This window comes from Gopherus evgoodei, chromosome 10 (genome assembly GCF_007399415.2).
Source record: "Gopherus evgoodei ecotype Sinaloan lineage chromosome 10, rGopEvg1_v1.p, whole genome shotgun sequence".
Taxonomy (NCBI): domain Eukaryota; kingdom Metazoa; phylum Chordata; order Testudines; family Testudinidae; genus Gopherus; species Gopherus evgoodei.
In genome coordinates this window covers 82079511-82104851 of record NC_044331.1, presented here as the reverse complement: position 1 = coordinate 82104851, position 25341 = coordinate 82079511, and the positions used below count along the sequence as shown (strand labels likewise).

The 25341-nt window shown below is 46.8% G+C and overlaps 1 protein-coding gene across 2 annotated transcripts; it reads right to left on the bottom strand.

The window, feature by feature from the left end:
• Window positions 1-1292: 1292 nt before the first annotated feature.
• On the bottom strand, window positions 1293-24074 carry TBL3 (transducin beta like 3). 2 transcript variants are annotated; one of them, XM_030578447.1, is made up of 22 exons: window positions 23956-24074; window positions 20914-20965; window positions 20687-20782; window positions 19733-19780; window positions 17452-17593; window positions 16773-16857; window positions 15938-16108; window positions 15484-15559; window positions 15250-15346; window positions 14398-14609; window positions 12886-13027; window positions 11960-12018; window positions 10699-10802; window positions 9847-9997; window positions 8928-9158; window positions 8007-8077; window positions 6710-6866; window positions 6224-6282; window positions 5603-5706; window positions 4785-4856; window positions 2755-2913; window positions 1296-2319 (listed from the first exon to the last, which is right to left on the bottom strand). In XM_030578447.1, exons 1-22 carry the CDS (start codon window positions 24000-24002, stop codon window positions 2204-2206), a joined length of 2451 nt encoding a protein of 816 aa, XP_030434307.1. In that variant the 5' UTR covers window positions 24003-24074; the 3' UTR covers window positions 1296-2203. The 2 variants fall into 2 exon arrangements, with proteins under 2 accessions (XP_030434308.1, XP_030434307.1); XM_030578448.1 differs by lacking the exon at window positions 4785-4856 and having other exon boundaries at window positions 1293-2319.
• Between the last annotated feature and the right edge of the window lie 1267 nt (window positions 24075-25341).

Sequence of the window (25341 nt, the reverse complement as noted above, 5' to 3'; positions counted from 1 at the left end):
AATTAGCCCTAACATCGTATTTTGAAACATGGCATTGCTCTTTCTCTAGTAACAACATTTAAGGCACTGATTCACCAAACCACTTTAGGCACATGCATGTTTACAACCTGTAAACAGCAAAGATTATACCTATTTAAGGAGTTACCACCCCAGAGACTCTTTCCTTTCAATACTGCCATCATGCAGCTAGTCACAGGATTTGGGCAGAAGGTACAACCTAAGCCGAGCAGCTGTTCCATCAGGTATCCAGTGGCCTCCCGGAGTTATAGATGCATTACAGCCTCTGAAACCAGACACAAATGGACCCTTTCAAGTTAACAAGGCTCCAGTCCCCAGTGGATTAATCAGGGCCACAAAAGGCGTGTTTTCCATCTGTTGTCATTTGGAGCTTAAGATGTGAAATAAAAGATTAGCCACACTGGAGTCTCCGCTGAAAGGTTTTGTGGCTGAGAACTGTCAACAAATCTGTTTGTGGGATCTGCTCTTATGGAAATGTATTTGATCAAGAGAAAAATAGGCTTGCAGTTCTTCAGCTTGTTACATGCTCCTTTCTGCTGGTGGCTGCATGGTGGTAGGTGGTGGCGGTGGAGGACTAACTAAGCCTGGTTTCTAGTTCCATTTCTGGACAAGACAATTAGAGAGGACAGTCACAGAAGAGGGTGAGTTTCAATGCAAGAGTTCCCATTTGTTTCTGCTGTATCTATCCCATTGCCACCTTTACGCTGCATATCCAGACTTTGACCCCAAAGTTCTCAAAACACTTGAAATAAGCTGGCTGAATGTCATTATCCCCATTTTACAGACTGAGAAAACCGAGGCCCAAAGAGGCTAAGTATCAGAGCTGGAGATAGAACTCAGGTCTCTTGACTTGGCCTTAACAGTGAAAAATCATGGATAACTTTCTGCTAGAATATGGCAGTAATCAGCAGACTCCCCCCAATCAGGTTTCCGTAGAGAGAATTTTCAAACATTTCAGGGTCTGAATATAAGTGCTTGAAAACATATTCACATGAAAGAGTTCTTGGCACAGTAAAACTGATAAGCACAATTACATGGAGTGGTTAGAGAGCAGGGGATTCGGATAATTTCCCACTAATTTTCTACATAGCCTTGCGTGAGTCACCTTCACCTCTGACCCTCAGGTTAGCAGCTTATCAAGCTGCCACACTGCCCTACTTCAGAGGGGGTACAAGGCTTAATTAACAATCTCTAAAGCACATCCCTGTCCTCTGATGGAAGGTATTGAGTGCACAGTATTAGCACAGAACATTGTATTTAAAATGGAAATCAATACAGGCAGCAAAGTTTATCGAGCTCAGAATGAAGACAAAACATCTGTTGGTACTGGAGCGATTGGTGAAGTGCTGGAAATCACAAGCCTCCACCTGGGTTTGCTAAGTTTGCATTCAGTAACATCCTACTCCTTTTTTCCTTGGTATTCTGCTGTTAATGTCCATGCAACAAAGATAAAACAAACACACCAATGTGCATATTTTGCTTAGGTTGCCGGAGTGCACAGCAGTGCAGATGTGCTGGGCTGCTATTGCAAAGATGTAGATTAGCAAACAGCTCAGTAACAATGAGATTTAGGCCTTTACCAATGTGCTCCTATGACCCTCCAAACAGCTTCAGTGATGTAAGTCTACTGAATCCATCCCAGGAAACATTGCTTGCATTTCTCTTTTTCTTGGGTAGAATGGAAAGCTGGTAATGCCCACACCCTCCAGGCCCCAGGTTACCCTAAAGAAAGGGCTGTGTGCACCAACACCCAACCTACACAGCCACAAGCGAGCTGAAATCTTAGCAAGCTCAGCACAAGTGAGGGATACTTTCCTGAAGGTCAATACAGAGGAGAATGAGAAGAGATACAGGCTGGTGCATAGACAAAGATGGGGGGGTTGAGATGGTCTCGCAACACGCAGTGCTAATGATAAGAGGACATTTGCTCTGGAACAGACACAGGAGGACTCAGACTCGGGCAGGCAGCATATCCCCTCGTTATCTACGGCACTGAGGAGACAGCAAGTTGAGACTGGACTCACTCATTTATAAAATCGAACTTGAAATATTTATTATAAAAATACTCAAAACTCCAACTTGGGGTGGAGGGGAACTAATGTGAGCGTCCGGCACTTCAGTCAGTGTGCGTATCCTTGGCTCACCAGTCATTCCCCTCAGTATACTGCAAGCAGCATATAAAAGGTCACAGACTCATGTCCTCTTCCAACTTTGACACATCTGCTAGTCTCATATTTTGCCACATGAAATCGATGAACATAGAGGCTTGTAATAAGCGGCCTAGTCTCTGGAAATGGCGCTCTGTAAAGAGGAAAGAAAAATTATGGCTAAACAGAAAGGGTTAAGTTCAAGGCAGATCAGGGCGAATTCTCTTCTTTGCCCTGACTGAGGCTAACGGGGAAGGAGAGGATGCTGAGTGTGTATCCTCTGCACAGACTTCGAAAAACTATTTTTCAGTGCTGGTAATAAGATGCCAGGAAGCAATTATTCATTCCACATAGCACTGGCATGAGGATCGAAGGACAATACAGCGGGCAACACTATAATGTATTGTTGTCTACAAGCTGTGTCTGGGGCACAGCTCAGAGACCTGGATCTAGGGCACGGCTGAGATCAGGCACAGTGTGCTGGTGCTGGGGGAGTTGCCACAGGAGCACCCCTGGATGGATGAGCCACTGCGTGAGACACTGTGCCAACATTTTCCCGGAGCTGAGATGCGGTCTCTTTGTAACTCACCGGTGTATGGCAGAAGGGATTCCACAGCAGTTTTGATCCCCTCATACTGCAGGAGACACTCTGGCGCTTCGTGCTTTAGGAGGGTTTCAAGGACAGCCTGAGCCTCATGGCAGTTTCGAGAGTTTGTGTTCCATGTCACCAAAAACTTCAACACTGACTCTACAGAGAAAAGCCAGTAATTCAGGAGTGTGCGGTTCACACACGCAACCTCAAGGGCGACATCACTCCACAAGAGATGCCAGTTCAGGAGGGGATCTGTTTTCATACCCGCCAGGTCAGCTGCAAGACTGAGTGACAAGCTTGGGGGCCAATAATAATTGTATATAGATTCATAGATTCTAGGGTCAGAAGGGACCAATGTGATCATCTAGTCTGACCCCCTGCACAAAGCAGGCCACAGAACCCTACCCATCCATTTCTATAACAAACCCCTAACCTATGTCTGAGTTATTGAAGTCTTCAAATTGTGGTTTGAAGACCTCAAGCTGCAGACAATCCACCAGCAAGTGACCCATGCCCCAAGCTGCAGGGGAAGGCGAAAAACCTCCAGGGCCTCTGCCAATCTGCCCTGGAGGAAAATTCCTTCCCGACCCCAAATATGGCGATCAGCTAAACCCTAAGCATGTGGGAAAGACTCACCAGCCAGCACTCAGAAAAGAATTCTCTGCAGTAACTCAGATCCCATCCCATCCAACATCCCATCACCAACCACTGGGCATACTTATCTGGCGATAATCAAAGATCAATTGCCAAAATTATGCTCTCCTGTCATACCATCCCTTCCATAAACTTATCAAGCTTAATCTTAAAGCCAGATATGTCTTTTGCCCCCACTACTCCCCTTGGAAGGCTGTTCCAGAACTTCACTCCTCTAATGGTTAGAAACCTTCGTCTAATTTCAAGTCTAAACTTCCTAGTGTCCAGTTAATACCCATTCGTTCTTGTATCTACATTGGTACTAAGCTTAAATAATTCCTCTCCTTCTCTAATATTAATCCCTCTGATATATTTATAAAAAGCAAGCATATCCCCCCTCAGCCTTCTTTTGGTTAGGCTAAACAAGCCAAGCTCTTTGTCTCCTTTCATAAGGCAGGTTTTCCATTCCTCGGATCATCCTAGTAGCCTGTCTCTGAACCTGTTCCAGTTTGAATTCATCCTTCTTAAACATGGGAGACCAGAACTGCAGACAGTATTCCAGGTGGGGTCTCACCAGCGCCTTATATAACGGTACTAACACCTCCTTATCTTTGCTGGAAATACCTCGCCTGATGCATCCTAAAACCGCATTAGCTTTTTTAACGGCCATATCACATTGGCGGCTCATAGTCATCCTGTGATCTACCAATATAGAGTCCCTCACTGGATTGATTGTGACACAGGTTGATTGAGAACAACTAATTGTAACATATGGAAGTGGCCTTGTGAACAGAGACGGTGACAGGGATGCAAATCTCCAGGTTCTAAATTCCTAGCTCTGCTCCTGACCCAACTTGGGCAAGTTACTTAATAACTATATGGAGATATACCTATCTCCTAGAACTGGAACAGACCCCGAAAGGTCATTGAATCCAGCTCCCTGCCTTCACTAGCAGGACCAAGTACTGATTTTGCCCCAGATTTCTAGGTGGTCCCCTCAAGGATTGAACTCACAACCCTGGGTTTAGCAGGCCAATGCTCAAACCACTGAGCTATCCCTCCCCCCTGTGTGCCGCCATTTCCCCATCTGCAAAATAGGGCTAATAGAACGTAGCTACCTCCTAGGGACGTTGTGATGCCTTAACACACCTGGATGGAAAATGCTACCAGGGTGAAAAGGAACATTGCATGGCAGCGGTTTGTGGCCACAGACCAGCCTGTAGCAGGCTCACCACTGGCACCCTTACTGCTAGCAGCAGTTGCGCTGGGCAGGGTGGGAGGCCAGTGATGAAGGGTGACTATAAGGAAGATTCTAGTTCTTCTAGTTTCAGTACAGAAAACAGGCTTCTAATCTAAAATACTCTCTTAGTCACACAAGCAATAGCTCAACCAACCTTTCTGATCCCTCCGCAGTCTAAGGATGTTCTTTTCTAAGTTCTCTTTCCCATTAGTTTCCTTAAGGATAACTAAAGGGGAAAGCAAAGAGACAGGAAATAACGGTAAGGTTAACTTCTAGAAAATAAAAAGGTTACAATCAGAAGCCGAGCTTTGGAAGCAGAAAGTATCCAACAATTTGGGGTATTTAATGAGCGTGCAACACTATATCCTAAGGCTCGCTGTACTGTGTCAACACCCTGGCTTGGCTCAGCTCAACTCATCACCAATGGGAAAACATGAAAGCTGCCAAACTCCACACCTGAATCTGATCTCCAGGAAACCAAATCAGCAACCTGACCCTCAGTGCTGTGAAGAGCTGTTTTGTGGAGTCACTGCTGTGAGCCAGCTGCTCCTTTAAAATGCAGACAAATACTGCTAAGGAACAATTAACCTCAATAAAGATTCTGGTTTCAGGCTATTGGCTTTAGGGATGAAAGCTGCCTTGTCCTCTAACTCATGGTCCACCGCCCCTGCACAAATCAGTCACTGTGCATGACGCTCAGAGGAGCCATTGAGATCTGTACAGTGCTGTGTTTAACGTCGGTCATGTTCTGACCTTTCCTGAGATGCGCTTGTGCTCTGAGATCAGAGGAAACATTTGCCATTGGGCACAATGCAGTGGGGCATTGGGGAGTTCAAATCAGAAAATAGAGGTGACAAGAAAAGGGGAAAATAGAAGTGGGAGGCTCCTGGACCCTGGGTTTCTGTCTCCTTTACCCGAGAGAAGGGGATGATTTGGAAGACTCCAGAGAGAACACTGACAGTGGACACCTACCCTTGATCACTGTTAGCACCGTGTGTGGCCGATCCAAAGAGATTGCCAGCCCTAAAGCTTTCAGATATTTTTTCTCATGGAGCAGGTTGGAAAGCTCTTGATCCCTGCAATGGAGTCAGCAAGAAGAGGTTGTCAGAGATTCGTTTGCTTGAGAGAACAAAACCTTATGCAGAATGCAGCAAATTGAATGGTAACAATGCATGGAGATTTAGTGCCAAGAAGTAGGCTAGCCAGTGAAAACCTCAGTGTCCTCATTGTGTCGATAATTATCCTGGCATTATGTTAAAGAGGTTCCTGAGCTATTCTGTGCTGGCTGACACAGGAGAAAATGAATGATGAGTAAGTTTCAATGGTCTGACTTGGCTTATCTCAGCAACACAGAACCTTGAAGTTCATTGACTTCCAAGTTAATAGTTATTATATGAAGACTTTACGGGAAGCAAAGATAACTTACGCCAGCAGATGACGAGCTAAGAGAGATTATAGGGCAGACAACTAGATAAACAAAGGCTTTGCTTTATGAATAAGAAGGAATGGGAAGGCTTTAAGTGCAGTTTCATGGGGATGGTACATGATAAAGGACACAATATACTATCCAAAGTATTGCTCAGGGTTACTCACTTCATAATCTGCTCCTCCTGCTTAGCTTGCGCCTCTTCCAGTTCAATTTCAGTGACATCCTTTAACAGATCACAACATAACCACTGTCAGTCTTGCTTAAACAGAGTTTGATTTCCTGTCCATCTTTTCAGCAGGAGCCTGTGCTCCGAAACAAGATCTTTACGCGGGGTTTCAAATGCTGAATCTCCCCAAGTTATTTAGAGCACCATGGACTTGACCCTTTCCCAACCCATCGCTGGTGCTCCCACTGTGCCTCTCGTTGTTTGCAGGCTGCTCAGGGCCATTTCCTGCCTCTGCCTTTAGGGAGAAGTGGCTGTTCTGGAGCCTTGGCCGAAATCAGTATCTGTCTGTCCCCATTTTACAGATGGGGAGGATGAGGAAAGCAGCACTCAGGCAGCCTGGCTCTCAGTCCTGGATTCTGACCACTAGGCAACACTCCCTCCATTCTTTTCTGAAAGCAAATTGAAGGAGGACCATGTTCGATACCTTCCACAGGATGACACAGGAATCGCTGGATGCTGTCACGACCAGGTCATCCTGTTTGTTACAGTGGAGACCCCACACTTTATCTTCATGACCGTCTAAGGTTTTCACACACTCATTTGTTTTAATCGTCCAAAGTTTCAGGAGCCCATCAGAACCGCTTTTGGAAAGGGGAAAGAGAAACCAAACGTAAACCTCTAGATTTAAATCAGCACTGGACAGTCCTAGTCTTGCTCTGCTGCACCTTTCAGAAGTGAGGGCTTGGTAAAAGTGACACACACACACCATCATGGGACCCTGTCAGGTTAAAAATCATTTCAAACTAAACCAAATGATTTTATGAACACCCCTTTAGAGTATCCTTTCTATCCCGGCTAGTCAAATAGCCCCGATCATGCAGTACCTGAGGCACTCAGAATCCCAATGTATGTACGCTCCCAGCACCCCTGGGAAGCAGGGCAGTGCTTTTATCATCATGGTACAGACAGAAAACTGAGGCACAGAGAGAGTTAGTGACTTGCCAGGGACAGGAAGTCGGTAGCAGATGCGGAAACTGAACCAGCATCTCCCAAGACCCAGGCTAGCGCTTTAGTGGCTGAACCATTCTTCTTCTCTGAACTAAAAGAGTTTTAAACCCCAATGTGCGTCTCGCTGTGTATGCAGCTCATTGACTTTTTCCATTTCTCTCTGCTTGGAGAGTGCAAAGATCATTCATGCAGATTTTATTTCTGTTTATAACCAGTAATGGCAGAAAATCCTTTCCTTGAGGGGTCTGCATTCGTTTCCCTTGGGCTGATTAACCCTTCCTCTGCTGCTCATGCCCTCTACAAGAGGTGAAATGCCCCTCCAGAGCGGCCCACGTATTGGGTATATCATGTCCCAGACAGTTCAGTGGAGGTTATTAAAACACAACAGCACAGGTGCTAGACTGGAGGACAAAACAGGGATGGAACTGGCACTTCAGGAAAGCTCAGCAGAAATGGAGGATTTTCCCATCAGCAAGGAGAACGTACAATTCGCTTCTGGGAAAGGGCTACAGCCAAGGCGGCTGGTGCTGACTCATCTGGTTGCTAGTTTAAGACCCAAATCCAGTATCCCACTGACTTCAATGGGAGTTTCACCTGCTTACTCCAGAGTTGAATATGGTTCCCTCTCTTGTAAGAATCCCACCTGCCAAGCACATCTCTCTCCCTGGGAAAGGGGATTTTCAAATCAACAACTCAACCTCCCGCTCAAGCCTCTGTTCGCCAGTTTGCTGCACTGGCCTAGCTTCACTTAGGCTCCCAGAGAAAGGTCATACCTACTAAGAAGCTGTGTCCCCCGGCTCACGAAAATTATCTTCAGCACAGAGGCGTCGTGACCTTCAAAAGTCTGGGGGGAAAAAAAAAAAAAAAGTATAAAAAGTAGTAACAGACTATTAGACAGCCAGGTCACACAGGAGACCATGCCTCACTGTTTGGGACGAAGAGGCAGTTTGGAATGGCGCTCTTCTTTCACAAGAACAAAATCTGTACCCAGATTCTAGATAAAGAAGTTCCAAGCAGACAGACCATATCCCTGGAACCTGTGTTTTGCTACAGGGTGGCAAAGGGAAGGAAAGACATATCCCAGTACTACTTTATAAAAGCTTTGCTTAACTGCTTGAACATGCAATCCAAGGTTAAATCACAGTATGATCAGAGAAAGACATTTACATTAACTGGATCAGTCAGCTGCTGAAAAGTTGATTCACCTGCTTATTGTGTCAAGCAAACATTAAGATGGGAGATAACACCATTGGGGAAGAGTCACGTGGGGATCACAGCACTAGAACTATTAAGTTATCTAAAGGTAGGAGCATGCAATAAGAAGGATGCAACTTAGCGTCTTCTAATAATGAGACAAACTGGAGAGATGTTTCTCCATGGAAGACCAAGAGTCAAATTACTCTGTTCTATGCCCATTTCCTCCAAGGTCCTATCTGTGTCACGTCAATCCAGCCTGCACTGCTCCTGGGTTGGCCAGAGAAGGAAGCAGGTTACTCAAGAGTACTGCTAAGGGGCTTGCTGCCTGGGCAGGTCTCAGATCCTGATGGCCTGGAGAACAAACCCAGGCCTGAACAGCTTTTCCCTTATCCTGGCAGTGTTGTTACACTTCTGCTAGTCTGGCCAAGCCGTGTCTGTTTGGAGCAGCCACATTCAAGTCTTTGTCTAGACGACCCAGGAGTATGAATTTTCATTACCTTCAGACAGCTGAAGTCATGAAGACCCCACAGCTTCACAGTGCCATCTGCTGAGGAGGTGGCCAAGACTTGATCCACAGGAGAAAACTGCACGCACCAGATCCCACGTGTGTGTCCCGAGAAGATGCCCATCAGAGAGCAATCAGGACAGGACCACAGCTTGGCCGTCCTGTCCTGTGAGCCAGTGGCAATCAGTTTGTCATTTGGAGAAACCGTCACACTATTTATATCCTAGAGAAAGTCACATAAAAGGAGCAAAAGCAGTGAAATTCTCTTGCCAGCACTAACCAAATACCTGGTTAGCCCAGGGCTGAGAACGGAGGCACGAGAGAGGTACAGGCTCTGGCTATGCTCATTCTGAGCCCTCAAGATTCATTGTTCATGGGACCTTACCTGTTTTACAGCTAACACGCCTGTTACAGCTCAACTAGAAACTAAATACAACATTTTCCTGCGATGTGATCTCCCCAGCACATGAAATCTTTCCTTTCGTGTAGCTGTTCTACGCTTATAGGGAGGTGCCCCCAAGCCAAGTCCCACTAACTCCATCAGCCTCAGACACACGTCTGTCTCCTGTACTGATCTGAGATTCCTAGCGGAGAACTAAAACATCTGACAAAGAGAGGGGAGAAAAAATACATGCCCTGGTTTGGGACATTTTTTTTTTTTTTAGCAAAAGGAACAAATAGTTTCAGGGGGGATTTCCTGAGCCTCCACTTTACAAATAAATCACTGATTTTCCTTGTCTGATGTCAGTGGAAGTTATTTCCTCAGTCATGTTACTGCCTGCAATCCAAACAACATATGTTTTATGAAGAACTGAACCTTGCTGCCAAAGGCACTCAAAGCACAGATCACAAGAATGGCCTCGCTGAGCTTCCACAGAAAAAGAACCTTCTCAAGTCCACTGAGATTTTACCTTGTCGTGACCCCTCTCCGTTACGTGGGCATGAAGAATTTCAGGGCTGGAGACCAAGCCTGCTTTTGCTTTGGCAGCGAGGGACTCTGGGAGATTCCAGACTTTGATGGTACAGTCTTGGCTGCTGGTGACTACAAAGCTCTCTTTCATTCTGGAAGCAGGAGTCGGGTGAAGATATGAAGAGGAAAAATGTCAAATGCAATAAAGCAAAACAACTGCTTCCCCTGCACAGAGAAAATGGCTTTTCTTTCTCCAGAGCCATCCTACGCACTCAGTTGGGATTTCAAACAACTCAGTGTTTTAATGTTTCCAAAAGCTGCAGTTCATTTCATTCCAACCCTTACAACAGCCCCCAGCAGTTCAGCTATTCGCCACAGGTACCATTACTCCTCTGGGCCAAATATCACTTAATGAATTGCACCTTTCGAATACAGAAATTGGACTCCAGATAGAAACAAATGTGAAGAAAGTAGAAGAATTTATAAACGAGCAAGATTTCCCAGCAAGTGCTATTATCTCTGTGTTTCTCCTCGGTCCCAAACCCTTCCCTTTCTAATTCACTGTAAAGTAATCCAGGAGCTAGACAGATCAAGGCTCCTGCAGCTTTTTGTTCCTTTAGACAAACTTGAGCTAGCTGGACAAAGAGAAGAAGTGCAAACATATGAGCTGGGGATGGTGAGGCAAAAGGATGGGCCAAAAAAAGTCTCTCTTCCAACTTTATCCCATTACAAGTCAACACGTTTACCCTGACAGGCCTGGGATACCGCAGAGGCAGCAGCCTTGGTTCACACCGACTGGGGTTTCTTCACTGTGAACACAGACCACATGTAAGAAGAATGATGCCTCTGTTACCTTGAGCAAGAGAGTGCACCCACTCCATGGGCATGACCCAATCCTTCGGCCACGCAGACCACATCGCCTGCTTTATCCATCTGCCAAACCCGGAGGCTTCTGTCCTGAAACGGGAAAGGAGGAAAACAGTTATACTTTTCTGACAAGTGAACTGATTAGTATTAAAAGCCAGTGGGCCTGGTATTAATCTATGCCTGCAGTCATTTCATCCCCACCACTTCAGGGCACAGACAGACAACTGTAATGAGGGATTCCATCTTACAGGACCAAGCAATATTCATAGAATCACAGAAATGTAGGACTTAATAGATTATCTAACTTCACCCTCCCGTGCTTAAAAATCTTCCAAGGGTATTCCACAGCCTCCCTATTATCCTTTTCCAGTGCTCAGCTATTCTCAGCGTTAGAAAACTCTCTTAATATCCTATCTAAATCTTCGTTTCTGCAAACTAAGCTAGACAAATTAAAGGTAATTTTAATGGTAAGGTAAAATTTACACTAGTTACTTTATTTTTGAGCACGTTGAAACAGCCTGCCCCTTGTCTCCTTACCTCTGATCACCTATGCTACATGCTGCTCCCAGCCACTTTTGCAGCAATGAATAGCTCTGAGCTCACATGCTGGAGAGAGACACTTACTAAGGGTACATCCACACTAACTGACAGATTGGCGGGTAGCGATCAATCTAGCAGGGATTGATTTATTGCATCTCGTCTAGACACGATAAATCGATCCCTGCTGCGCTCCCGTCGACTCCGGAACTCCACCAGGGCGAGAGGCAGAAGCAGAGTTGACAGGGAAGCTGGGCCGTTGATCCCGTGCCATGAGGACGGGAGGCAAGTCGAAATAAGATACGTCGACTTCAGCTATGCTATTCTCGTAGCTGAAGTTGTGTATCTTACGCTGATGACACCCCCACCAGTGTAGACCAGCCCTAAGAGTAGCACAAATACTAAAGATCCCAGGAAGATAAAACAACTGGGATTTCCTGTTGGGCCAGTATAATAAAACCAACCCATATTTTTCTAAGGACAATGTTAAAAAAATGATGGGAATAAGATAGGATTCAAAAAGAGCTTGGAGATCTAGGAAATCTCTAGATATTCTCTAGAATTTCAAAGGTGGGGTGGACAGAAGTTTCCATCGGTACAAAAGCCCTTTCCAAAATCAAGGACAATCAGCAGAAAACTGCCCACAACAAGAAAGATCACTGTGAGCAATGGGCCTTACTAAGTACCCAGGAAAGGAAACACTGTATTACCTTAGCACAGCTAGAAAACATCAACCCCTTTCTGAAGACATCCAGGGCAAGAACCGTGTCTGAAAGGAAAGACGGCAGCAATTACTGTTAATTATTTGTAGTGCGCAGTTGTGGACCAGAACCCTATTGGCCTCGGCATATTTCAAACAGAATAAAAAGATTAAATCTATGCACTTCAGAGCAGGGTCAAATATAAAACAAGAGAAAACAAATGGAGGCAGACAGATGGGGCAGCGCAAGGAAACAATGGGAATAGTGGTCAGCATGCTCAGCAGTGGTCTCAGCACACCACTGGGATAATCACTGCCAAGTTGCTGTGACGGTTACGAAAAAAATGGGGGTTTTAAGTAGGGTTTTGAAGGCTAATGAGTTTTGTGGATGGTTACAGGGATCACCTCCTACGCATGAGGGAAAGTAACAAAATATTGTATTTAGACAACGGAAATGCACGAAATAATGCAGAGTCCACTGCCTAGCAGGGGTGAGGCGTAGCTCTGTGGCACTTAAAAACACCCCTACGCTGTGAGCTCTGTCGTTTTCTAGTAAGTACTTGGCTACGTTTGTGGACCTGGTGTGATTTGATGAGACATTTTCAGTCACAAAGTGCATTAACTCAGAACTGGTCTTCACCCCCAGGCACCCTATCTAGAATTTAAAGGGATTTCAGTGCTGGCAAAAGATGCTAAACCAACAGCCCCAGAGAATAAAGGCTTCTCTTTAAGCAAAATAGAGACAGCATGGAGAACAGCAAGAGCTTCCATGCACACTGCCGCAGAGCAGATGCCTCCATCCTGCTCTGGAGAACAGAGGGCACTGCCGCCTCCATGCAGACGAGTCTTGGGAGGGGAGAAGCCAGTTCCAGGGGTGACCCACACAGCTCCTCCCTGCCCACTGCAGAGCTGACAAGCCTCTAGGTCCCTGCATACCTGTGTGGCCATACAGGATCTGGCAGTGCGACGTTGCCAGCTCAAACACTTTTAGCTGAGGGCTGTTGGTAGCCACAACAATGTGAGAGTCAGCAGGGCCAAGGAACCGCACATCCAGAACCTCGTCGTTGTAACCTGCAAACTGGGGGCAAAGAAACAAGAAACAGCTTAATAGGCAGAAACAAGCTGGCGAGAGAAGACCCAAATGACAGCCACAGTGGCTAGCAGCACTGCATTCATGTGCATTCGTGGGGATCTTTCATTAGATGTCATGCTTAAAAACCAATCTCACATAGCACAGCCTCCATTTAAATACACTGACATTTAAGGACGGGGAGCATTCCTTGATGGTCTGTCCCTCACTGCCCTTTTGTCTCCGTTTCATTCCTTTAAGAAGAAATCCCTACAAAGAACAACCTGTAACGCCTGATGCCAGGGTTTGGTTCATACTGCATGGACACAACTCAGGACAATGCACAGCTCTCCAAAAGAAACTTTATCAATGGACCTGTGCTCCGTGCATTGGAAATAGATCTGAGTACCAAGGAGAAAAGGGAAAGAACATAAGAACGACCATACTGGGTCAGACCAAAGGCCCATCTAGCCTAGTATCCTGTCTTCCAACAGTGGCCAATGCCAGGTGCCCCAGAGGGAATGAACAGAACAGGGAATCATCAAGTGATCCATCCCGTTGCCCATTCCCAGTTTCTGGCAAAGAGAGGCTAGGGACACCATTCCTTCCATCCTGGCTAATAGCCATTGATGGACCAATCCTCCATATACTTATCTAGTTCTTTTTTGAAACCTGTTACAGTCTTGGCCTTCACAGCATCTTCTGGCAAGTAGTTCCACAGGTTGACTGTGCGTGATGTGAAAAAATACTTCCTTTTGTTTGTTTTAAATCTGCTGCCTATTAATTCCATTTGGTGAACCCTAGTTCTTGTGTTATGAGAAGGAGTAAATAACACTTCCTTATTTACTTTTTCCACACCAATCATGATTTTATAGACCTCTATCATCTCTCCCCTTAGTCGTCTCTTTTCCAAGCTGAAAAGTCCCAGTCTTATTAATCTCTCCTCATATGGAAGCTGTTCCATACCCCTAATCATTTTTGTTGCCCTTTTCTGAACCTTTTCCAATTCCAATATATATTTTTTGAGATGGGGTGACCACATCTGCATGCAGGATTCAAGATGTGAGTGTACCATGAATTTATATAGAGGCAATATGATATTTTCTGTCTTATTATCTAGCCCTTTCTTAACAATTCCCAACATTCCATTCACTTTTTTGACTGCCGCTGCACACTGAGTGGGTGTTTTCCGAGAACTAGCCACAGTGACTCCAAGGTCTCTTTCTTGAGTGGTAACAGTTAATTTACACGCTATCATTTTAGATGCAGCAACAGCTGGGGAAGATTGAACCATTAGACAAAATGTTGTCATTGGACATGGAGTTGTCCCAAGGTACAGTGCGGGAAGAGAAGAGGCAATGAGGTTTGGTACATGGTACCTGCTTTCTGAGCTGAAGCGTCTGGGCATCGTAGAAGATGATATTATGCTCAGCAGTCACAGTTGCGATCTCATTTTTCCCAGGCACCAGCATGCAATGTGTCAGACTGTGTGTGCTGCCCTCTTCTTCCTCCTTGGCATTCACACGTTGGTAGGGCACGGGCTGGGTGTACACGCAGGCAGCTGTGGCAGCTTCCCAGATGTGCAGGATCCCTAATGCATAGGATGTATACTGCCTGTAAGTGGCATTACGTTACCTGCACAGTATGCTCAGAAAGGTCCTCTGAGGTGTGTCCGTTCAAACTCCAGCCTTGTCTATAGGAGACAGCTGTGCTGGTGTAACTAACGGTGTGATTTTTAAACTGATTTAGTTCCGTGGATGTGAAACGCTGCCAGACTTATTTCAGTTAGCTAAAATTGATTAGGAACAAGTTTAAGGTAAACCAAAACAAGCCACTTAAACTGAAGTGTCCACAGAGGGGTTTGCACTGGTTTAAAACTCATTTTCAATTAAACCAGTGCAATTTTCTCATGTAAATAAGATGCTTAAGACAGAAGGTGTTTTCTAAATTAAATCTAGACTATGAAATCTGAGCAAGTGTTCATCCCTCATCACCATGGTATCTGGGACTGTAAAAGCTTAGCAGAGATGGGGAGGGGGAGAAACTGCTGCCTTAAATATCCCAAGAGTGCCAGAACAGGTTCATTGAACTGGATCTGGCTTTCAACAGATACAAGACAATTGGAAGGGTGCCAAGCCCTGACAATGGCAGGCCACCGAGTGTAATTTACTCCTTCTTACACCCCGGAGTCTGGCAGCGACAAGACAGGAAATTCCATGGGGCTCACTCACCTTTGCTGCCAGCTGTGAGAAAGTGAAGCCCTCGTTTCTTCACACCCAAGTGTGAGAAATCTCCATCCTTGGGTAACAATACTGCAGCCTCCACACTCTGTGAGAGACATTGACAAACCATGAGGCGCAGTAAAAGGTAGGAAGAATTTAACAGCCTGAGAAACCACTTGGAATCAAAAGCAGGTCCCTTTTTTCCTGACTAGAAGTCAGATATCACCGGGGAAGTAATCTCACCTCATATATAGGGACCGTTCTCTTGGCTTCTCTTGTTTTCAGGTCCCATATCATACAGATTTTATCACGACCAGAGCTGCAACAAAGGTTATAAAGAAAAATTCACTACCAGCACCTTCCAGCCAAGAATCTCAAAGCCAAGTCAGACATGGAGCTGTGGCTAGTCAAACCCTCTCTAGGTCAAGCGCGGGATGAACAAAGCCACACACAACCCTGTGAGGCAGTTCAGTATTATCTCCAATTTACATGTGGGACACTGAGGCACAGAGCATGATTAGGTGAAACCCAGATCCTCAGTCTCTCTCTCTTGGAGCCCCAACTGAGCCTCAGTGTGCTGTATTGTCACCCCTTCCTTCCCTCAAATAGCAAACCCCATGGGCAGCATAAGAACGCCATATGTTTCTTGGGGAGGGGGAATCTGAATGGAGATCTGATAAGCCCATAACAAATTTACCTGATGAGTGTGTCCCTATCTGGAGCAAAAGTCAGAGACGTGACAGCACTGTAGTGGCCACTGAGAGAGGCAATACACTTGCTGGATTTCAGGTCCCAGATCCGGATCATATAGTCCATTGAGGAGGAGAAGAGCTGCAAGCGGGAAATATCGGGATGGAACTGGACGATGCTAGCGAGGGAGGGACAGAGAGATTAGCATAGTGCAGGCACAAACCAATCAGCATTGTCTCTGAGACGGCAATAACATAAATGTCTAGCATCTATGACAGACCATTCACATTAGCTAAACTGGGTTTAAATTATTGACCTCCTTTGTGGAATCTCATTTATCCACAGTCCGCCCACTGGGAAAATTTACCATAGGTCTTTGCCCTAGGAAATGTTCTAAAGAGTCCATAAATTGTCAGTTGTGGGTGTCTGAACTGGAGTTCCCAGATTTCCTTAACCACATCATCTCCCTCCCTATCTTTTCCTCCCAAAGCAACAGCCAGTTATAGCCCTGGTCCCTCCATTAAACAGATCAAAAATCGGAAACCAAGAACAGTTTTGGACCTGCTTAGTACAGTCATTTGCATTCCCCTTACCCAGAATGCTCTTCTTAGTCAGCCATCTCAGAATACTCATGACCAGACTGGGAATGGGCCAAAAGGACTGGCAAAGATTGCAATTGTACAGCAAGATCTGCTAACAGAATTGGGGTCACAAACCCAGATCCCCAAGCTGGTGCTCCTTATTTCAGACAGAACACCTGGGTGGAATTTCAGTGTTTTGGTGAAACTGTCTTTGCTAGTTTCCCTACCGGAAAAGGGAGGATAAAAAGATTTTTTCCTTACTGTACAACCCCCGTAGATCCTTTCAGGTTATGCGTGCAGTACTGTTTGACTACATCCCAGATCTTAATGGTGCTGTCACACCCACCTACAAGAAGAAAGGACATGAAGGAATTAACAACAGAAATGGGCAACACAGCAGGGCTGGGACGCTGGCAGCTGTATCAGTTTCACAGGTTACAAAAGCAGAAGAGGGAAAATGAGAGAGAAACCAGTTAGTTACAACACCCAGGGAGATTTCACGGGTTATAGCACTTGGCATTTTCAGAGGGCTTTGTAAGTATTAACTCACTGGTCCTCACAACAGACATGTATGGTTACTGTCCTTACTCAGAGATGTGGACCCTGAGGCACAGGAAAGTTAAAGGACTTGCCCAACCCCACCCACTCCCTAACAGAGAATGAGTTTCAGAGCTGGGTTTTCTGATTTCCAGATATGTGCTCAGACCACTAGACAAGCTGCTCTCTAGGTGCATGTGATAATCTGTAGAATTTTCAATTAATATATTTTTACATAAAAACTTTTCTTCTTATTGCAATAACAGGAAATTCTTGAGAGGCTTCAAGTTCTCTTTTGATTTTATTCGAACAGCAGGGATCACTGTCTAACATCACAGAACTTAAGGTCATTTCATCACAGAAACAGACTCCCCCATCATGTGACACTGAAGTCAGACTGTACCTGTGGCCAATAAAGTGGAAGTGGGGTCAAAGATCATAGTGGCCACTGGTGCTGTGTGCACTGCTTTCCATGTACGTCTACACTTGTTCTGTCGCCATTCCCACTGTTTTAACAGCAATGCCCGGCTTCCCGTCACAAGAATCTAACAGAAACACACAGCAGGAAAAACAGGAAAATACGAAGATTAAGTTAGCCAGTATATTCACATTCTGCATTGTGTTCACAGCGAATTTTAGAAAACCTAGAGACAGGAAAAAAAAGGGAAATTTCAGTTACCAAAAGAAGCTAATTCTGAAACTAATTTATTTCCCAGTATTTTTTTTTTTAATAGCAAAAGCCTAGAAGCCATATAAATAACATAAAAATGTAAGTACATCACAAATTCACTGGACAGAAATGCAATGCTGTAATACAACAAACATACAAAATTATGCTCTCCCCCCCATATATCATCAAGTAAGTTTAGAAGCAACTGCTAGTCTTTCAGAAGAAGGCATTACAGATAATAACAAACAGCTAATAAAGGCCTGTTATAATAATTGGGCCTACAAATTTACCGTAATTGTGAGATGTCAATAAGTTCATAAAACGTCACAATAACCTAGAACAATAAATGTGTGATGGGGAAAAGATGCAAAAGGGACATAGAACCAATTATAATATAACTCAATGACTGTGTTAAAATTATGCCTGGTAAACTAGAGAAGGATGGGAGCAGAAATTGACAGATCAAAATCGGTGTGTTGGAAATTACGCCTATTTGGTAAATAAGATAATAAGGGAATGGGCTATTCCACCAATCGTTCCCTTTGGGGTCCCTAAAAGAAAAGACTTTTGGGGAAAACAAAATTCAAGCTAATAACAATTACTGATTGGGAGGGAGGCAAAACAAAAGAAGCTAGCTACACCAGCATGGCTGCCGCTCCCACCATCTTCTGGGTCCCTGGGATCCACCATGACACCATTGGGCCTTCATCACCCTGATCCTGAGAGATGTCCTGATCTGATCAGACCAGGCCAGAGAGGACCCAGATGACATTTTCTCTGCTGGCTCTGGCTAAATCCTGTTGGAATCCCAGAGATTTGGTTCCTGCTGTCACCGTCCTCCCCCTTGTGTGTTCTTTTTCTTCCCTATCTTCCTTCTTTTTCTTACTTCTTTCCTTTTGTCTTCTAATAAGCATCTGGATTAGCCAGCCAAGACTGTACATTTTGCAACATTGCCGTAAGTTAAAAGCAATGGCCTAAACAGCCCGATGCTGGTACAAGTTTGCCAGGAGTGGCTGATGAAACCATGTGCCGTGCCTAGGTTTTTCCAGCAGTGAGGCTGCATGTGAAAGTCAACACCAGAGACAGAGGCTGCATTTTCTCTCTTTACTATTCTTTTCTCTTTCCTTTTGTGTTTGCCTTGTTTTTCTTCTAGGAAACAAACAGCAACTACAACAGCTGTAGCCCATTTCAACTACCTTCTCTTTTCCCCAAAAAGGACAGTTATCACCACTGTTAAAATGTGAAAGTTGTTAGAACGAAAGTCTTAACATTTACATTTCACATGTTTTTGCAGTTTCTTTCTTTTCTGCATCTTTAGTAAAAGATTAAAAAACAAAGAAACAAATTAGCACTGTTTGCCAGTGCACTAAGCAGATGGATGTCTCTGTTTCTGAATCCCTAAGCTTTGTTTAAAGCTGTTCAGTGTTGGACAGTGACTGGGTCACATTAACATCTTTGGGTCATAATATTCCATCAAAATTAATAACATAGGCTCCAATCCTGCAAACCCTTAAGCACGTGCATATTTGCAAGAATGGGTCTAGAGTTAGCTCATGGAGTAAATTAAAACAGCAGCTGGTACAGTCTATGCACATGAAAAAATTGAAGATATTTGATTATCCCTTTCCCTATATGTTTTTTTTCTTCTTAGATCATAAGATTTTTGAGACAGGGAGCATTTCCCTGTGTTTGCTCAAAGTGTGTCACAATAAAGTTTCAATCCACATTGCTATCTCTCGGCACTATTGTAACATAATTATTAAATAATCATTCCCTTTAATTTATACAGGATGCAAGTTTGTTGGAAGTAGCAATTCAGACTGCATAAAATTTATTAGAAAAATCCTGTCAGAAATTAAAGATGGGAGAGTCCAATCAGACCCCATTTGGACCATTAACCTTTGTGAGTGCAGGATGATTCCATGCAGAATATTCTCCAGTGCTGACATGATTATTTATGGGGCCTATTAAAGTGGGATGGAAAATAAGGAACCGAGGGTAACTTGTCACATACCTCATCATCGGGGCTAAGAACAAATGATGTAATGTCCTCTTGTTCATCCTATAAATGGAAGAAAGAGGCAGTGAAATCATCTGTGCAATATTTTTAAATGCCATGTTGCTCTATTCTCTTTACAGGTGTTACATGGCCTACACATGCTACATTGTTTTCTGCGCTGAGTGTGTGCTTCATCACAGAATCTCCTGCAGAGGCCACTGCAGAATACCCATGAACAAAAGACTAACAGGACTGGGTAGATTGTACAGGGCTAAGGAATCCTGGTTCCCCGATCATATCCCACACGTAGTCATCTCTTTTCTAAGATGAACAGACACAGTCTTTTTCATCTCTCCTCTCATGGAAGCTGTTCCATACCCATGATCATTTTTGTTGTCCTTCTCTGCATCTTTTCCAATTCCACTATATCTTTTTTTGAGATGGGTGACTGGAACTGCACGCAGTATTCAAGGTGTACCAGAAATTTATATAGTGGACCATGACTGCACAGATCCCACTTGGATGGGTAGGAAAGTGGTCCTCTGAAGAAGAAAAATCTGCATGTAGTACAACAGTACTGGGAAAAAATATATTCCCTTTCATTCCATGTGCAGACAGTTCTTGTTCATGGATCTCAGAACTGCTTTTTTGCACCACCGAAAAAGGCCCTATTTTATAATGAGACATGAAACTGTATTAGCCACTTCCTAGCAAGAACTAAACTTTGAAAATGTTTTCAAATCTCATAGTAGCCAGGGACATAGCAAATAAATAATCTATCTGCCTAGATTCAGATACATTTCTCATTCTTCAATACTCAAACTTCCGTCTCGATGCCTTTAGATGAATGCCCCAGTAATAAAGGTAAAACACCCTTTGAAAGTGATTTCAAAATACTTACTTAAATACACCACGTTGGTAGATAACAGTTAATCTAGAAAATTTAAGTTAGATTTTGCATCATCTCACCTGTTCGATGCTATGAACAAGGGCTCCTGTTTCTATGTCCATTATATTTAGTTTCGTCCCACATGGGCAAAACATGTGTTTTCCATCTCCGCTGATCTAGGAGAAAAAAAAAAGTCTATGGCAGCAAAAAGAGAGTTGATGTACGTTTTTATATATTAGCACCAACACATCGTTGTTTACTTTCCTCCCTCAAGATTTCAGTAAAAGAATTTGGGGTTTGCCATTACCTGAACTTTCCCTCCTTTGTAAAAAGGCTCAAATTTCCTAGACACGGCATAGCTAAAAGGAGAAAAAGAAACATAAATAGAGGAACAGTTAAAATAGACTGATTTGTTTACACCATTTGCATTAAAAGCACTTTGAAGTGATTATTCACATGCAGGAACACTATATGTACACGTCTTACCAGAATTAAACCTGCTAGAAAAATTGTAGCTAAATAAATATCAGAAAATAAAAAAAGACCAACATGTATAGAAAGAAATGGATTATCTGAGTCATGTACCAGCAACATAAATTACAGTAAAATGCTTCTACGTAACTGCTCAAGTCTATTCCTGCAACGTCTTTTCCTTTATGAATCCTCGTTTCAAGTCTGTGAAGACAAGGGAGTCCAACAACAAACAATTCTGGATTTCCCAGAACCATTTTGTTGTTGTGTAAAGGGACTAGCGAAAGCTGAGTTTCAAATAGAGATGCGTTATCCCACTAAAAGCATCAGAGGCTGACATAGCAAACATGCCCCACTGAGACAGCATTGTAACTACCAGTGATTCAATGTGCATCATGTTTTGTTTAGGTGATCTGGAACCAGGTGATTCAAATGTAGCAGTGTAAAACAGTAGCCTGAGCACAAAGTCTGCTCACTAGCTCCTTATCACAGTGATGATAATAAGCACTGTTAAAAACCTATAGAATGTAACACACGATAAGATCCTGTCAAAAGTGGGTTTGACAAATCCTACCCTTCTCTACAGTATGGAATCATTCTGAATTAAATCTACCCAGCTTTTCCTTAAGGAGATGAGACCAATATGCCAGAGGTAGAACCAGAAGTAGAACCCTCACTCCCAGTGTGTTCTGTGCGGGTTATTAAACAACAACAGCTACTAAGAGGCAGCACTTTGGAAGGAATGGAGGAGAGCCTCGGAGGGAAATGCAACTGGTATCTGACAAACTCGATATCACGTGTATGTGACAGAATCCCAGACTTATTAAATCCGCACAACAGCTCAGAGACGGCCACTGGCTTGGCACCCTCCCAGCCTTCCTGGCAGACACCTCGATGCCACAGTACCCCTTGGCGCCACAGCAACACCAGGGCTCCCACCTGATGGCACAAATGGGCCCCTCCACATTGGCGGCAGCACGGCAGAGAATGCCTCCCCCACGCCAACCCCAAAAGGCTTTTGGAACCCTGAGGCACAGGGGCCCACAGGCCCTTTTTGCTCCCCAGGGATCGCAGCTCCCCCACCCCTTTGCTCCCGGGGGATCGCAGCTCCCCACCCGCCGGCCCCTTTACTCCCCGGGGATCGTAGCTCCCCCTCTTGCCACTTTGCTCCCCGGGGACCGCAGCTCCCCCTCCGGCCCCTTTGCTTCCCGGGGATCGCAGCTCCCCACCCGCTGGTCCCTTTGCTCCCGGGGGATGGCAGCTCCCCCTCCGGCCCCTTTGCTCCCGGGGGATCGCAGCTCCCCACTCGCCAGCCCCTTTGCTCCCGGGGGATCGCAGCTCCCCACCCGCCGGCTCCTTTGCTCCCGGGGGATGGCAGCTCCCCCTCCGGCCCCTTTGCTCCCGGGGGATCGCAGCTCCCCACTCGCCGGCCCCTTTGCTCCCGGGGGATGGCAGCTCCCCCTCCGGCCCCTTTGCTCCCGGGGGATCGCAGCTCCCCACTCGCCGGCCCCTTTGCTCCCGGGGGATCGCAGCTCCCCACCCGCCGGCTCCTTTGCTCCCGGGGGATGGCAGCTCCCCCTCCGGCTCCTTTGCTCCCGGGGGATGGCAGCTCCCCCTCCGGCCCCTTTGCTCCCGGGGGATCGCAGCTCCCCACTCGCCGGCCCCTTTGCTCCCGGGGGATGGCAGCTCCCCCTCCGGCCCCTTTGCTCCCGGGGGATCGCAGCTCCCCACTCGCCGGCCCCTTTGCTCCCGGGGGATCGCAGCTCCCCACCCGCCGGCTCCTTTGCTCCCGGGGGATGGCAGCTCCCCCTCCGGCCCCTTTGCTCCCGGGGGATCGCAGCTCCCCACTCGCCGGCCCCTTTGCTCCCGGGGGATGGCAGCTCCCCCTCCGGCCCCTTTGCTCCCGGGGGATCGCAGCTCCCCACTCGCCGGCCCCTTTGCTCCCGGGGGATCGCAGCTCCCCACCCGCCGGCTCCTTTGCTCCCGGGGGATGGCAGCTCCCCCTCCGGCCCCTTTGCTCCCAGGGGATCGCAGCTCCCCACTCGCCGGCCCCTTTGCTCCCGGGGGATCGCAGCTCCCCACTCGCCGGCCCCTTTGCTCCCCAGGGATCGCAGCTCCCCACCCGCCGGTCCCTTTGCTCCCCGGGGATCGCAGTTCCCCACTCGCCGGTCCCTTTGCTCCCCGGGGATCGCAGTTCCCCACTCGCCGGCCCCTTTGCTCCCCAGGGATCGCAGCTCCCCACCCGCCGGTCCCTTTGCTCCCGGGGGATCGCAGCTCCCCACTCGCCGGCCCCTTTGCTCCCGGGGTATCGCAGCTCCCCACTCGCCGGCCCCTTTGCTCCCGGGGGATCGCAGCTCCCCACCCGCCGGCTCCTTTGCTCCCGGGGGATGGCAGCTCCCCCTCCGGCCCCTTTGCTCCCGGGGGATCGCAGCTCCCCACTCGCCGGCCCCTTTGCTCCCGGGGGATCGCAGCTCCCCACTCGCCAGCCCCTTTGCTCCCGGGGGATGGCAGCTCCCCCTCCGGCCCCTTTGCTCCCGGGGGATCGCAGCTCCCCACTCGCCGGCCCCTTTGCTCCCGGGGGATCGCAGCTCCCCACCCGCCGGCTCCTTTGCTCCCGGGGGATGGCAGCTCCCCCTCCGGCCCCTTTGCTCCCGGGGGATCGCAGCTCCCCACTCGCCGGCCCCTTTGCTCCCGGGGGATCGCAGCTCCCCACTCGCCGGCCCCTTTGCTCCCCAGGGATCGCAGCTCCCCACCCACTGGTCCCTTTGCTCCCCGGGGATCGCAGTTCCCCACCCGCCGGTCCCTTTGCTCCCCGGGGATCGCAGCTCCCACTCCGGCCCCTTTGCTCCCGGGTGCCCGCGCCCGCCCCACCGCTCACTTGGATTTGAAGCGCAGGGGGGCGCTGCCGGCGCGGATCGCCTCCATGCTCCCGCTTGGCCCCTCAGCAGCTCGGTATCTCCCTTCCCCGCCCCCCACCGTTCGCTGGGAACATGTGGTTCCGGCGCTCAGGTTGCCAAGGACGAAAACATCACTTCCGGCGCCCCAACATGACGTCACAAGCCACCTATCCCGGGCGCCATATTAAGTACGGGCAAGGCGCCATGTTGAGTGCGGGCAGCTCGCCCGGGAGACCGGCGTGTGCTGTGGGGTCGGGCTCTGTCACCCTGCGCTGCGGTGCAGCCACCTCTGGGTGGGAACGAGGCCACCCACAGCGGCCTAGTCTGAAGCCTATAGTGACTGAAGCTGGGATTGGGCCAGTACAGCAGGTTTGACCCCCCTGGGCCCCAGCTGCCCCCGGCGGAGGCGGGGGATATACTTTAATTACAACATCTGTGTTAAAAGATTGCTGCCTCTTGGAGCCTAGGAAAAAGCAAGTTTTAAAGCAGCTTTTGCACCTCGCCCACCGTTTCACACAAGGGACGGGGGGCGGGGAGGCTGGCACTGACAGCCATCACTTGTACAGCCTGGGGCTGGCCTAGTGGCAGAGCAGACCCTGAATTTGCCCTTAATGTTCACAACAGCCCCTCAGGTTATAAGCAAGTCAGATGGAGAAAGGCAGACATTTTCAAATTAGAGTAACTGCATGTGCAGCTGTATTGTGTGCAAAAAGTATTCTGTACACTTAAGACGGGTCAAGCATGCAAAAGTTGCAGGACTCACAAAAATTCTTTGTTAGTCTCAGCCTCTAGGGGTACCCACCTTTATCCAGTTCCTAGGGCCCAAGGCATAAGCCTGTCAGTTTAGGCACCCACCCCGGCTCAGGCATAATCCTCCACTCTGCGGGATTGCAGGGTCTTTTACCAGTGAAAGCTTCACACAGTAAAATCCTACTTAACTTGTGGGTTTTGATGATTGTTAATAAATAGAATGCACATGCTACACAAGCAATGCTCACCACTCCCAATAAGACAGATGAACTTTTCTTGATGGCCAGTCAGGATCAGGTCCATCTGGGGACTCCAGTTTCTGCAGGATGTCAGTGGCCGAGTGTTGAGGTCTGGCAGTTCTGTTCTTGGACCTGTGTCCTGAAGTTAGTTCCCAGAGAACTTCCTTTTGGATCCCAGTTTATATAGTGAAACCGGAGTCCTGCTTAGCTGTACCTTAACTAATGATTTTACTAATCAATCCTAACATACTGTAATAAAATTCTCTAACCACTCATACCCCACCACCTTAAATAATTTACACCTAGCAAAATTAATTATGTAACAAAATCAAAGAACCAGGAGATCATACAGAAAAATAGGCAAGTGAGGACCATAAA